The sequence below is a fragment of the Vipera ursinii genome, assembly GCF_947247035.1.
Source record: "Vipera ursinii genome assembly, chromosome: 2".
NCBI classification, from domain to species: domain Eukaryota; kingdom Metazoa; phylum Chordata; class Lepidosauria; order Squamata; family Viperidae; genus Vipera; species Vipera ursinii.
The window spans coordinates 80,952,837-80,967,039 of NC_139513.1; the positions used below are offsets into that span (position 1 = coordinate 80,952,837).

Consider the following 14,203-nt stretch of genomic DNA (forward strand, 5'->3'; position numbering starts at 1 on the left):
CCAGTCAGAAGTCAAGTTCTAACTTCTGTCCTGTGCTACTGGTATATAGTGGGATGCTGCTAGAGTTTCTCAGGACCTGTGATATTTCTGAAGAACCTAGAAAGTTCATTTAATTTTCTCTAACTGCAGCCAGTTACATTGCATATTTTTTATATAATAATAGACAAACATGACAAAAGCTAAAATAAGAGCCCAGTTTCTATATGAAACTTTCAGTTAGAAATCATAGTTCTACATACTTTGCAAACTTCTACAGTTACAATGATTGATCCTATGCCAAGTATGGATCAGTTTGTTTGTTTGTTGTTTTAAGACAATAAAACAGTTTTATTCATGAAGCTGAGAGTTGGGTATTTTCAAGTTCTCACTGTCAGGAAATTCCTCCTTAGTTCTAGGTTGGATATCTCCTTGATAAGTTTCCATCTGTTACTTCTTATCCTGCCTTCAGGTTCTTTGGAGAATAGATTGACACACACACACCCCCTCTTCTTTGTGGCAGCCTCTTAAATATTGGAAGACCGCTATCATATCACCCCTTCTCTTTGTTAGATTAGACATACCCAGTGCCTTACAACGGTTCTTCATGTGTTTTAGTCTCCAGACCCCTAATCATCTTTGTTGCTCTTCTCTGCACTCTTTCTGGAGTCTCAAGGTGGAAGGCTGCTAGTGCTGCCAGTCAAAAGTCATTACCCAGCTAAACCATGTTTCTCTTTTTACTATTCGTGATAAGGGAAAAAAAAGTTTGTAGAAAACCGTGGGAAGATTTCGAATGGAAAATGCCACTGTTTGGACTTTTGCAGTGGAATTGTACAATAAATGCTTGGACTGGAAACACCCTCTGAGTTTTGGTCAAAGGTGAGGCGCACAGAAGGTGTTGTTTGGATCCGTTTCTTGCTTTCTGTCATATAATATTCTACTATATTGCAGTGTACTCTAGGAGTTGTGTAAGTCGGTGTAATGGGGATGAAATATGGGAAGTAGCTCCCAGAGCAAAACTATTATCCAAGCATGTGTGGATTAAAGCTACCAATGTCAACCCTTCATGGTTCATCTTAATTAGGGTTTAAGGGATCATTCGGGGTAGACAACTTACTTTGCAGGGTGGTTGTCCAGACTCAATCTCCAGAATTTTCAACTGGGGACGGTTCAAGACAGCTTCCCATGCTCCTTGATGGGAAAACGGATGCCTTGGAAAGATTATAAATTCCATTGTACTCACAAACAGACTTGTGTCTGACATTGCCTTGGTCTTACTCAAAAAGCAGGAGCAATGCTGTTCTGATTGTCCATATTGACAGTTTCCACTGCATTAAAAAGGGTGGCAATACCTATGGATTGTGAAACCTTTTAACAAATCTTCAGTTATTAAAACTGAAAAATACTACTTTCTGAAAAGGAGTATTCAAAATATAAGGAGCAGATTGGGAAAGGCCTCATTTCTGTGCTTTTAATTTGTCATTTTAAAAAAATATGGGGAACTGAAGGTGTTAAATGGTGCTCCAGATGTTTTTATCCTTCAGCTGTCTGAAGTACTTGCACACCCAGTTTGTTTTATAAGTAGGGTCAATCAACATTGCTGCCTAGATAAAGGGCATGATTCATTGTCATTATTTTTAATTTAATTTAATTAAATTTATTAATATTTCTATACCGCCCTTCTCCCTGAGGACTCAGGGTGGTGTACAGGGCAAGAATAAAACACAGAAATGTACAAAAATTAAAAGATAATTAAATGCATGCCCGATTAAAATACAATTAATACATAGTAAAAACCCCAATAAAAATGATTAAAAAAAAAAACCCACCAATCCCCCTCATGCCAGGCCGGCTTGCTCGAACAAGTATGTTTTCAGATCGCGGCGAAAGGAGCGCAGATCGGGCGCCGTCCGGAGCTCAACCGGTAACTGGTTCCATAGCTCCGGGGCGCCCACAGAGAAGGATCTCCCCCTGGGGGCCACCAGACGGCATTCTCTGACCGGTGGCACCCTGAGGAGGCCCTCTCTGTGGGAACGCACAGGGCGCAGGGAGCTTGATGCCGGCAGCAGATGTTCCCTGAGGTACTCCGGCCCCATGCCATGGAGGGCTTTGAACACCATTACTAGCACTTTTCTTTATTCTTCCCATCTAGGGTTTTTTTTTCTAGTCCAGTCCACTTATCCAGTTTTGTATCTAATGATTGGAATTGCCCAGGTGTTAATTGCCTTGATGATATTTCCTCCATTTATTATTCAGCATGAAAATGTTACAGCACACGGGACACTGGATCAAAGCAGGCTTGATTAGCAAAGATGCTGAAAATAGCTGTATGAACATTAATTGAAAGTCATTCGCGCATACACAAACTCAAAGCAGAGTTTTGATCTAAACAAAAACATTTTATCTTAGAGATAACCCCAGTATATTTCACTTCCTAAAGTGAAAACTAAATAAATGTTTTGCATTTCAAAATATGTATTAGATGCTACCTCAATACTCCTCAACTAGGCTTCCAGAAGTTCTTTTGGTGCCAGGCTACCACGAACTCTGAAGGCCAGATAAAGGTGGGGGAAAATATGCTTCTGGGGAATTAAAGTTCACCAGTCCTTTCCAAGTAGAGCAGACATGTCAAACACAAGGCCCGGGGGCCACATCCGGCCTGCGAAGTGGTTTCATGTGGCCCGCGAAGCCATCCTGGAAACAGTGAGGGAACGGTCCCCGCTGCCTTGGCCCTGGCCCAGAGACCCTCCTTTTGCCGGAGACCCCCAGATCTGTCCCACTCCTGCCCAGGCCCCCATAGGCACCCTTGATGCCAATGATGTAGAGCTGGCCATGCCCACCCAGTAGGCCATACGCACTCCAGCTGCGCCCACCCAGTAGGCCACGCCCATCCTGGCCATACCCACCTGGCCCCCCGAGGGCAACCACAATTCTGATGTGGCCCTCAATGAAATTGAGTTTGACACCCCTGAAGTAGAGTCTCAAGGTCAGGTCCTTGGGAACCGAGCACAGCTGCATTCCTCAGGAGACCGTTTTAAAAACATTTCTTTTAAATTTGATTTTGTTTTGTTTTGATGAACTATGGAACATCCAAAGCATTCTGATGGAGTCAGATGAGAGGATGAGTTGAGAGTTTTGTTCCAAGATTTTTTTTTCATTCCTTGCAGATCCTTAATTCTTGACTAAAACATCTGTTAATGGATATTATGAGTAGAGGATGCATGAAAGCTACTTGCCTAAAGAGCAATAACACTGACTTATATACAGCTCCATAGTGCTTTACAACATTTGCTGGGTGGTTTACAAATGTCAGTAGTATATATTGTCCCCAATAAACTGGTTCTTCATTTTACTGACCTCGGAAGAATGGAAGGCTGAATCAACCTTGAGCCCCGTCAGGATCGAACTCCAGGCTGTGGGCAGAATTTGTCTGCAATACTGCACTTTAACCACTGTGCCACCAGATCTCCTAAATTTCTATGCTTGCTCAGTTACACGTAAGCATACTTTTATGACCTATTTCATTCCAAAACACCACCCTGAGTGTAGGTTGGACAGAGCTTCCAGGACTGAATGTGGATTTGAACTTTGGTTTCTCCAGTCCTGCTCCGGCAACCACTACACCATCCTGAGTTTTCAGTGTCTAAAGAACTGGAGCACACATTTGCCTGAAATATTCTTATATGCCAAGCAGGAATACCTTGTATTGCAATTCTGTCAGTGTGTGTCTTGTCACAGGTTTGTTGCTTTATTTAAATTGTGAACAGTTAATCAGAACAGCTGCCTTGATTTTGTGTAGCTTTTAGTTCAGATACCATGTTGAGGAATAGCCAGTGCATGTTTGTTATTACTTTATTTATCTTAAGTATTATAAATTATAAGCAATATGGGGAAAAAAACCCAAAGTCAGTGTGGAATCTTATAATACAGTAAAAAAACTGAATTTATTGAATGAAACATCCACTAAAATATACCCTTCAGTTACAGCATTATCATACATAACATCACCTGTGTCTCCTACAGAGTACACCCAATGTACATAGTGGCTTGCTGTACACACATGTAGGCACAAATAAATAAACATTGACTGCTTCGATAGACACACAAACAGACATCGTTTTCTCTTTTCAAAGTCACTCCTTGTGGAAACATTTGAGGATAATTGCATGCATTTCCTAAATTTAGGTTACCCAAAATATTTTTGATTAATTCTGCACCATATTTAAAATATGTGTCACCAAGCTACCCTAAAAGGAGCAACAGTATATCCAACTGAAGGCAAAAGTCCAAAGTGGTAAATTTAGAGTAACCTTAAGGAATTGGAAACTGTTCTCAAAGCTCTGTAAAAAACATTAGTTGGGGCTTTCATCCAGTCTCCAAATATGTAGTGTCCCAATTTCTTAGATGTATGCATTGATCTCAATGCCTTCCATGTGGTCCCCTTTGGAAATCGTTTTTGGGAACTTTGATAGTCATAAACATTTGGGGAATACCAAAGCTCTGTTTGGATTTTGCACATATCTAGTTTCACAAGTGCAGTCACTTCTTTTACAAATAAATAAAACTAAAGTAAGGAGACCTGATTGACACTGAAATGCCCTTTTATCCATTATCAGAGACAGACCAGACCAGATGACGGAAGATAACTTATGGAGACAGACATCAGAAATGTTTACTTCAAATCCCATAATTACCGACTCAGTATGAGATCTGAGGAGGACTAGGATGGAGGACGACTACATTACAGACACAACTAGACAACAGATCAAAAAACTCTTAAGATGTAATTATACAGAACAAATAAATGCTGTAGCTTTATCCTTCTGTGAGGACTACTGGAAGCAAGAGTAATTCAAAACCGCCTCTTTCTGTGCTGTGCAAGAAAATACAAATAGGCCACAGTTTATTCTAAAGGGGAAGAAAAAGAAACCGTAAAAGATAATTGTACGCAGGCAATTTTAACATATGAAGGCAGACAAGGCCATCAGCCACAATGCCAAGGATATAGGTTATAATTAGCAGTAATGTCTGATGTAGATTTTTTTCATTAAAATCCTGCCTGGAAAAAGTGTTCATTCTCTAGAAGTCAAGAAGAAATAATATTCCCACAGAGAAGAATGCTTCACACAGTGTTCCATCAGAATACAAAGTTTTATAGAACCATAAATTACAGACATATTAAGGCATCTATTGAGATATAAGTGAACAAATTCATTTCACACAGTGGCTGTGATGAATATAACTAATAGCCAAACTTGGACACGCAGGGACTAGCAGAATGCTATCAATGCAATATTATGGGACGATCAACTTTTCAAATAATGGAAGATCTACAAATCAGTAAATGTTAAAATCCTGCATTTTCTATGGAGGTTATATGTAACATCTACCAAATTGGTCTTAATGGCACTTGCTATTGAAAAGTGGGGTAATCCCAAAGTTAAAAAGCCAGTATCAGATGCAATAATGTTTCTTTGCGACTTCATTAAGTTCCCTTGTTTTTCTACTTTCTGCATCCATTCTGCTTTTGTTTCAGTAAAATGGATGTGCTAAATGTTCACATAATCACTTATAACAGTTCAAGATGCTACAACTGCAAGAGTGCACAGGCATAACCTTTTCAACTCTACTGTTTGAAATAATTACAAAGTCAAAATATCAGTTTATTTTTTTTTAAAGTTAGAAATGTGTCATTACTACTCAAGGAGAGAAGCAACCTAGAACTAAGAAGAAATTTCCTGACAGAACAATTAATCAGTGGAACAACTTGCTGCCAGAAGTTGTGAATGCTCCAACACTACAAGCTTTTAAGAAGAGACTGGACAACCATTTGTCTGAAATGGTATAAGGTTTCCTGTCTAAGTAGGAACTAGAGGTCCCTTCCAACTCTGTTATTCTATTCTATTCTACATTTAAATTTTATTTCATCTTGACTACTCTGGCTACCTGGCAAAGGTTCTAGTTAATCATGGTAAAAACTTGCAATACCATTAATCTGCAGGGTTCTGCTCATGACTTAATGTCCTAGGTTCACAGGCAAAATTTAAAGCAGTTTTAATTTACATTTCACCATTATGTTGCCAAGAGCAGAATATTGAATATTTGTCTATTTTCTCACATGCTTTACTATATAGGGAGAGAAATATAAAACCTAGGTATATCCCAGAGTTAATGAGACATCTATAGATTCATAAAAATGAGAAAGGGGATAGGAAGCTAACTCACAATATATTTAATTATTGCACCAACCATATAGCAATGCATAAAAAGTAGGTAATTCATTACAATGATATTTAAAACCAGACTACAAAACCTTTCCAAAATAATTCATAAATTCTACATTTCAATATCTATTTAAAGTGTTAAATAAGGATTTAGGTGCCATATCTAAAGAGTGATAATTCCTCATTCTCTTCTTCATCCTGTGTGGCTATTCATGAAAAAAGTTAAAGATACAACCTAATCATGATTACTGGAAGAGATAAACAATGATATCCATCCCATCTTCCTTTTTTTAAGTCATAACCCAAAAGAAATAAGCCCTACTGAATTCAGGGAGCACAAATTGCTTCCTGGTAAATTGCATTTTAATTATAATTTAAAGTCTACAGTCAAATTCAGATCCCTTTGCTAATTAGATAAATGCAGAAGAAACAACAATTCAAGCCACATGTATGATTGTTTTAGAAAACAAAAATGGTAGTATCAAATACTTAATAATGCCATGAAGCAGCTGAAATCTTAGGAAGAAAAAAAAAGAAAATAACCTTAGTGTAAACTATTCAATTTCAAAACTGTTCCTGAAAACAGAGTTCCTGAGAACAAAGGCAAATAATAGAAAATAGGATGTGTATTGCACTTTTAATATAAGAATCTCCATGTGCCTGCTCAATCAATCTATTTATCCATTTTGATTGGCTAGCTTTTCAGGGTCTCTTATATGTGAAATAAGAAAACCGTGAAAGTTGGGCCCATGAATTTAACCTATGTACATATGCTAATTGGCTACAACTGTTAAGTAGTTCTCAAAGTGTTTCCATAATAAAGAAGTAAAATAATTCAGAAGTGGGTGAGGGGTGACATGATAGCAGTGTTCCAATATCTCAGGGGCTGCCACAAAGAAGAGGGAGCCAAGCTATTCTCCAAAGCGCCTGAAGGTAAGACAAGAAGCAACGGATGGAAACTAGTCAAGGAGAGAAGCAACCTAGAACTAAGGAGAAACTTCCTGACAGTTAGAACAACTAACCAGTGGAACAACCTGCCTCCAGAAGTGGTGAATGCTCCAACATTTAAGAAGAGACTGGCCAGCCATTTGCCTGAAATGGTATAGGGTTTCCTGCCTGAGCAGGGGGTTGGACTAGATGACCTCCAAGGTCCCTTCCAACTTATTATTATTATGCATCTGACTCACCTTATGTTTTTATAGTGTATATACTCGTGAAATTATTGTTTACATGAAATTGGATTATAATCATGACATTCAGGGCATAGCTTTTCTAATTTTTCAAAATGTATGCTTAGTGAATATACCTTGAAGCTACAACAAAGCAAAAGATTACAACAGATAATTGGTTTACAATATCCTATTGTTTCCACAAGTATAAAAAAAACTTTAAAAACACTTTTCAATCCCCTATCCAGCTCATACATGTAACTTTTTCCCCACAGCATTTTGATATGAACCCTGCTATAGAGTCAGATTGGCACAGTACTGGATTTAGCAGTATAAACCTTATTTCCCTTTTTTATATGCAGTCCAATTGGTGTTGCCTGAGAATTATACATTAGGCAGCTTGATACTATTTTTAGTTTTCAGTGTTATTACCAACAGACAGAAAACTTCATGAGATAGGAGCATTAATTTACTACATCTGTTTTTAATATTACACACTGAGTTTCATTTGCACCTCCCTCTACTGTGTTAGCTATCATTTTCAAGCTACAGGGAGTGCAGAATTATTAGGCAAATGAGTATTTTGACCACATCATCCTCTTTATGCATGTTGTCTTACTCCAAGCTGTATAGGCTCGAAAGCCTACTACCAATTAAGCATATTAGGTGATGTGCATCTCTGTAATGAGAAGGGGTGTGGTCTAATGACATCAACACCCTGTATCAGGTGTGCATAATTATTAGGCAACTTCCTTTCCTTTGGCAAAATGGGTCAAAAGAAGGACTTGACAGGCTCAGAAAAGTCAAAAATAGTGAGATATCTTGCAGAGGGATGCAGCACTCTTAAAATTGCAAAGCTTCTGAAGCGTGATCATCGAACAATCAAGCGTTTCATTCAAAATAGTCAACAGGGTCGCAAGAAGCGTGTGGAGAAACCAAGGCGCAAAATAACTGCCCATGAACTGAGAAAAGTCAAGCGTGCAGCTGCCAAGATGCCACTTGCCACCAGTTTGGCCATATTTCAGAGCTGCAACATCACTGGAGTGCCCAAAAGCACAAGGTGTGCAATACTCAGAGACATGGCCAAGGTAAGAAAGGCTGAAAGACGACCACCACTGAACAAGACACACAAGCTGAAACGTCAAGACTGGGCCAAGAAATATCTCAAGACTGATTTTTCTAAGGTTTTATGGACTGATGAAATGAGAGTGAGTCTTGATGGGCCAGATGGATGGGCCCGTGGCTGGATTGGTAAAGGGCAGAGAGCTCCAGTCCGACTCAGACGCCAGCAAGGTGGAGGTGGAGTACTGGTTTGGGCTGGTATCATCAAAGATGAGCTTGTGGGGCCTTTTCGGGTTGAGGATGGAGTCAAGCTCAACTCCCAGTCCTACTGCCAGTTTCTGGAAGACACCTTCTTCAAGCAGTGGTACAGGAAGAAGTCTGCATCCTTCAAGAAAAACATGATTTTCATGCAGGACAATGCTCCATCACACGCGTCCAAGTACTCCACAGCGTGGCTGGCAAGAAAGGGTATAAAAGAAGGAAATCTAATGACATGGCCTCCTTGTTCACCTGATCTGAACCCCATTGAGAACCTGTGGTCCATCATCAAATGTGAGATTTACAAGGAGGGAAAACAGTACACCTCTCTGAACAGTGTCTGGGAGGCTGTGGTTGCTGCTGCACGCAATGTTGATGGTGAACAGATCAAAACACTGACAGAATCCATGGATGGCAGGCTTTTGAGTGTCCTTGCAAAGAAAGGTGGCTATATTGGTCACTGATTTGTTTTTGTTATGTTTTTGAATGTCAGAAATGTATATTTGTGAATGTTGAGATGTTATATTGGTTTCACTGGTAAAAATAAATAATTGAAATGGGTATATATTTGTTTTTTGTTAAGTTGCCTAATAATTATGCACAGTAATAGTCACCTGCACAGATATCCCCCTAAAATAGCTATAACTAAAAACAAACTAAAAACTACTTCCAAAAATATTCAGCTTTGATATTAATGAGTTTTTTGGGTTCATTGAGAACATGGTTGTTGTTCAATAATAAAATTAATCCTCAAAAATACAACTTGCCTAATAATTCTGCACTCCCTGTATATTTCGCCTTTCATGCAACTATCCAAAAGGAGGAATTTATTTTATAAATGAGACATAATAGTTTCTAAATTGGTAGCCTGAAGTAGTTTAAAACAGGAACAATGAAAATAAAAATGAATTGGTAACATGACGCTCAAAAGACTTCATAAAAATGATCTGGTGCGGAATATTAGGATTCTTAATTCTCCCCACATTCACTGCTCTTGATCGAGAAATCTAGTAAAATCCAAGATGCTTGCAAGACATTCAATTTCTTCCAGGTAAGGATAATTATAACAGAGCACCCTTTTTTAAAAAAAAATGACGTCTCCTAAATCAACCCCATACAAAAAAAGAAGCATAAATAAATAACAGCCCCTTCTTTTAAAACCATAGCCTTATCTATTTAATCTATAAAATAAATAGATTTGGAAAGCAAGGAGGAGCCCCAGGTTTCTGCAGTTGCTATGAAGAAACTCAAGATCCATCCGAACTGCAGATAACTTCTCAAAGTGAAAGAGATTACAGCATCATGGTAAAGCAGTGGTGGCATTGGACACAGTTGGTACAATCAGTTGATAGAGAGATTCATATGTCCCCACCACAAAGCCAGTAATACCGAAGAGGCTGATGAGAATGTCTTTGGCCAGGATGAGTGGATGCAGGCCTTCTGAATAATAGGTGAAGATCTCCAAGAGGGGCGGGATAATAAGGGCTAGAGCACTGCTGCTCACCGAACCTACCAGAGCTATGACAATGTCCAAGCGAGGAATCAGTATTGCGAGGGCACCTGAGGGATAGGAAAGGAATAAAAGAAATAAAAGCTTTGTCAGGGAAGATGCCTGCTGAAGAGCAAGCAGCTGAGGTAGTTAGCCTTTCTTTACTGTAACTTCAAATGAAGTAAACATCATTTTAATTTCAGAGTAGGTTTTTAGTCTGTAATAAACTCTTCTGGCAAAACAGAAAGGGACGTGAAGTTAACAGACGCACTGAATCATGACAAAATGCGCCATCAGTATGGACACTCTTCAAGCTCAGAGGTGGGATTTGTGAACAGCTCGGAATGAATTCTCGAATCTAGCAACAATATTATTTATTCCAAATATCTGTACAAAGCTATTGCACTAGTCAGGTGTCCTCAGATGTTTTGAGGCAATGAATGCCTTTTGGAATTCTGAGACCATGACCTGAGTGTCATGTGGGGTGACCCTCTATTCATGAGGTGGCCACCATATTGGGCAAGTCACATCACCACAACAACCTAAGAGAATTTTTCACATATCTGCCTTTTTTTAAAGCAACTAAGACACTGCAGATCAATCCTGCAGATCACTTTTATTCTTTTGATGTAGGTATAGAGCAGGGGTGGGGAATGATGGCCCTTTTATGCCTTGTGGACTTCAACTCCCAGAATTCCTGCGCCAACCATGCTGACACAGGAATTCTGGGAGCTGAAGTCCATAAGTCATAAAGGGGCCATGGTTCTCCACCTCTGGTGTAAGGGGTGTATTTTCTCACCAAACAAAAGCACTGCCTGAACTCAGTCTCCATTTTTATTTTCTGTAGAGCCCAGTAATTTTCTTAGCAATATCTTTACCACAATAAAGCATCCCTTGGGCTAAATCTCTACCTGCCAAGTGAAAAGAAAACTCTCACCACTCACATGTTATGCAGACCAGGAATACTCTCAGCAGCAGTTTGCAGCATAATCTCCAGCGTTCAGGGACCTTGGAAGCAGCCACAGGAATTATTATTTCTGCAGGGACATAGAACTGCAGAGCATAAGTGAAGAAGATTCCGAGGGAGTAGAGCAGCTTGACAGACTGGTACAACCTGCAAAAATGAGGCAAGAGGCAACCATTAAGTCCACTCAGCTTTCTGGTGAAAAACCAAATAAAAAATTGAAGTCAGTGCAGTGACTACACCATTTGAAAATGTTTGTGCTCCCTAATCCAGAGACCACTAGGGAAATCTGGCTCATGAGTAAAGAGACAAACTAAAAGTAAGTCAGTCTCTCTTGAGGAAAGAAAGTGTTGTTCCTGAACCAGGGCTTTGGATATTGTAGAAAGCCACAAGGCCAGGTCCAATAGCCTTGTAGCAAAGCAACATGTCAAAGGAATATCCCTTGAAAAATTGCCTGTCCCTGATATGACAACTGCTAAAGTACTTGTTCAAAATTACTTATGACTTCATGAGTTTTTAAAGGCACGGATTCCTGTTTAAAACTGAGCACTCACTCAGCGATGCAACAAGTTTTATTTCAAAGCCTTCTTTTTTCAAATAGTGAGAAATTTCTGATGTCATCCGAAATCAAACTCCTTATATGCCATCATGAGACAAATACCGCTGTTGCATCACTATTATAAAATTAGAGGGCAGTGCTAACTAAATGTTGTTGGAAGATATATTGCTAGAGTTGATGGGACTGAGTTTAATAAAGGACATAGTTGCCCATTCCTGGATTATCAAAATTATTGTAAATTTGAGTTTTGAAAATAATATAGCATATTATTTAAAAAAAATAAAAAAATCAACACATGAATATAGGCTCTCTCTCCTATGGAATTAATTGTTTATCTTTAGTGATCACAAAAAATAAACAGAAAGAACTGGGACCTAAAATACATTTTTTCATCCCAAGTACAGTTCTGCAACATTGTTTTTCTTGCATACCCTCTATATATTGTCGCACTATAACTCGTACCTCCTTACTGAAATTTTGACATGGAAATATGTTCTGTCAGTTTTGATGACATATTAAACTAGGAATTTCTATTAGAAATGGATAAAAATGGGAAAAAATGATTCAATCATCTCCATACAAAAATAAGTTATGAATTGGGAGAACCTGGTGGTGTGATTGGAGTAGAAGAAGGGAGAATGAATTTTTCATGGCTTCCATCAGAATTAGAAATGGGAGAATCAGTTATGGGAGTTAAGACTAGACAACTTTATTATCATCAGTGACAAATTTTCCAAGGAGGTATTCTAAGCCAATGTGATGATGTCCTACATGTGGCAATATCAGTGGTGAGATTCAGTTGATTCGCACTACTTTGGCAGAACCGGTAGCTAATTTTTTGTTGCCCAGGCCCAGAATGGACTTCCGGAAGCAGCATCCACACAGAGAACCGGTTGTTCACATATTTGAATCCCACCACTAGGCAATATGTTTAGTCAGCTAATGTAAGTAGTTCTTGGTTCCTAGGATCATGAATGAGAATGTGATAACCTAAGAGATAACTCAATTACAGGGGACAGCTGCTCTGCATTCTCAAATGTTTCTGAGGCAGTATTGGTCTTTCTCCTAGTACAAAATGCACTGTTTGAAGCATGCTTGAATGAGTTCAAAGTATGCAAAATTTGGAACACAGAGAAACATGGATTGATATAAGAGATGGTGGCCATGAGAAAGAATGAAGACATGAGACAGAAAGTGACTGAGACTACACTCTAAGAGCCTTCCTACAAAGGAAGCACCTTTGCAAATTGTTTTTACTTCTCGGCATCCACCTCTGCAATTCCATTCTTGCTCATTCAGGAGTAGCCTGTAGTTCGACCTTCTCTCTGCCTGGTAACAAAAGCTTCCCAGTTCAACTCACCAGCAGTTGGGGAGATTGAGAGTGATGCTGGCCTGGATGTTAGCTCCAAAGCGCAAATATCCTAGTGTTCCCAAGCTGAGGTAGAACGTGGTGACAATTGCCATTCCCACATACAGAATAATGTGAAAGTGCTGAGGGTTCTTCATTTTGTTTTCTAGAGGGAGCACCTTGGAGAAGAAAAAAAAGCCCCAAATATTCAGTGAATATCATTTTACTCCTCTAATTAACCTAACCTCTTCACAATAGACCAGGGCATGCTTAGCATTTGGTCTTCTTAATGAATCTTGTGAGTATCAGGACTTCAATTTCAGTGAAAACTAATTGGGGAAGTTTGAGTCAATCGCTGGCTCTCAGCCTGATTGACCTCTCAGAGTTTTTATTTTGAGGAAAATTGAACTGGCTTAGTTCCTAATACTTCATTAGATATTCCAGACCACTTCAGTCACATCTGACAGGTTTGCACTCACAAGCATTTGTTCTCAGTCTTGCTTTGAATCCTCAGAAATTATCCTTATGATCCTCAAAGCAAGAAAACAAAAGAGTACAAAATAATTGAAGTCAGTGCATAGGCTGAGGCCTAATAAGCATTTGATAGGGCTCTACTCTTGTTTTCCTTTCTTGAATGCATGACATAATCAAATAAAATGTCTCATAATAGCAACAATCATTCAAGAAAAAAAAATTACCGCTATGGAAAATTGGATCTACAAATTAAAGATAAAAGATAAACATGACTAGGCCAGAAAGAAGGAAAAAGGAACAGAATGGATCAAACATTTCCATGTTTATTCTAGTACATCAAACTAGAAATGTTCAAAAGATTAGAGCTATATAAGATAAGATCACTCATGTACATCATTATGTTGCATTTTAATTAGAGTTCTAAATAAGAGCTCTAAGTTAGAAAACTCCACATTAAACAGTGTTTGGTCCCAGAACAGCTGTGAGCCATTATCAAGTCAGGTACAAACTGCTGCCATACAAATCATTCAAATATAGACAAAAATAGGTAACAGATTTTTGGTCTTGTCATAGGTTCAAAGTCTTGAAGACTAAACATGTCTGGCTGCAAAGAGACAGATGTGCTAAGTGCCACCTGAGAATCTACTAGAACTAAGTTATTTTTCAGTTCCTAGCAAAAC

At 38.8% G+C, this 14,203-nt stretch overlaps 1 protein-coding gene across 3 annotated transcripts in view; it reads right to left on the minus strand.

The window, feature by feature from the left end:
* Positions 1-9,483: 9,483 nt before the first annotated feature.
* The window catches only part of LOC310635425 (proton-coupled amino acid transporter 1-like), a gene marked incomplete at its 5' end in the record, with an annotated part of 31,914 nt that continues 27,194 nt past the window's right edge, over positions 9,484-14,203 (minus strand). For all 3 annotated transcript variants that reach the window (XM_083354354.1, XM_083354353.1, XM_083354352.1), the window contains 3 exons: positions 9,484-10,249; positions 11,123-11,292; positions 13,062-13,228. In XM_083354354.1, coding sequence (XP_083210480.1) covers positions 9,990-10,249; positions 11,123-11,292; positions 13,062-13,228 — 597 coding nt within the window. In that variant the 3' untranslated portion in view covers positions 9,484-9,989. The remainder of the gene's footprint in view (positions 10,250-11,122; positions 11,293-13,061; positions 13,229-14,203) is intronic.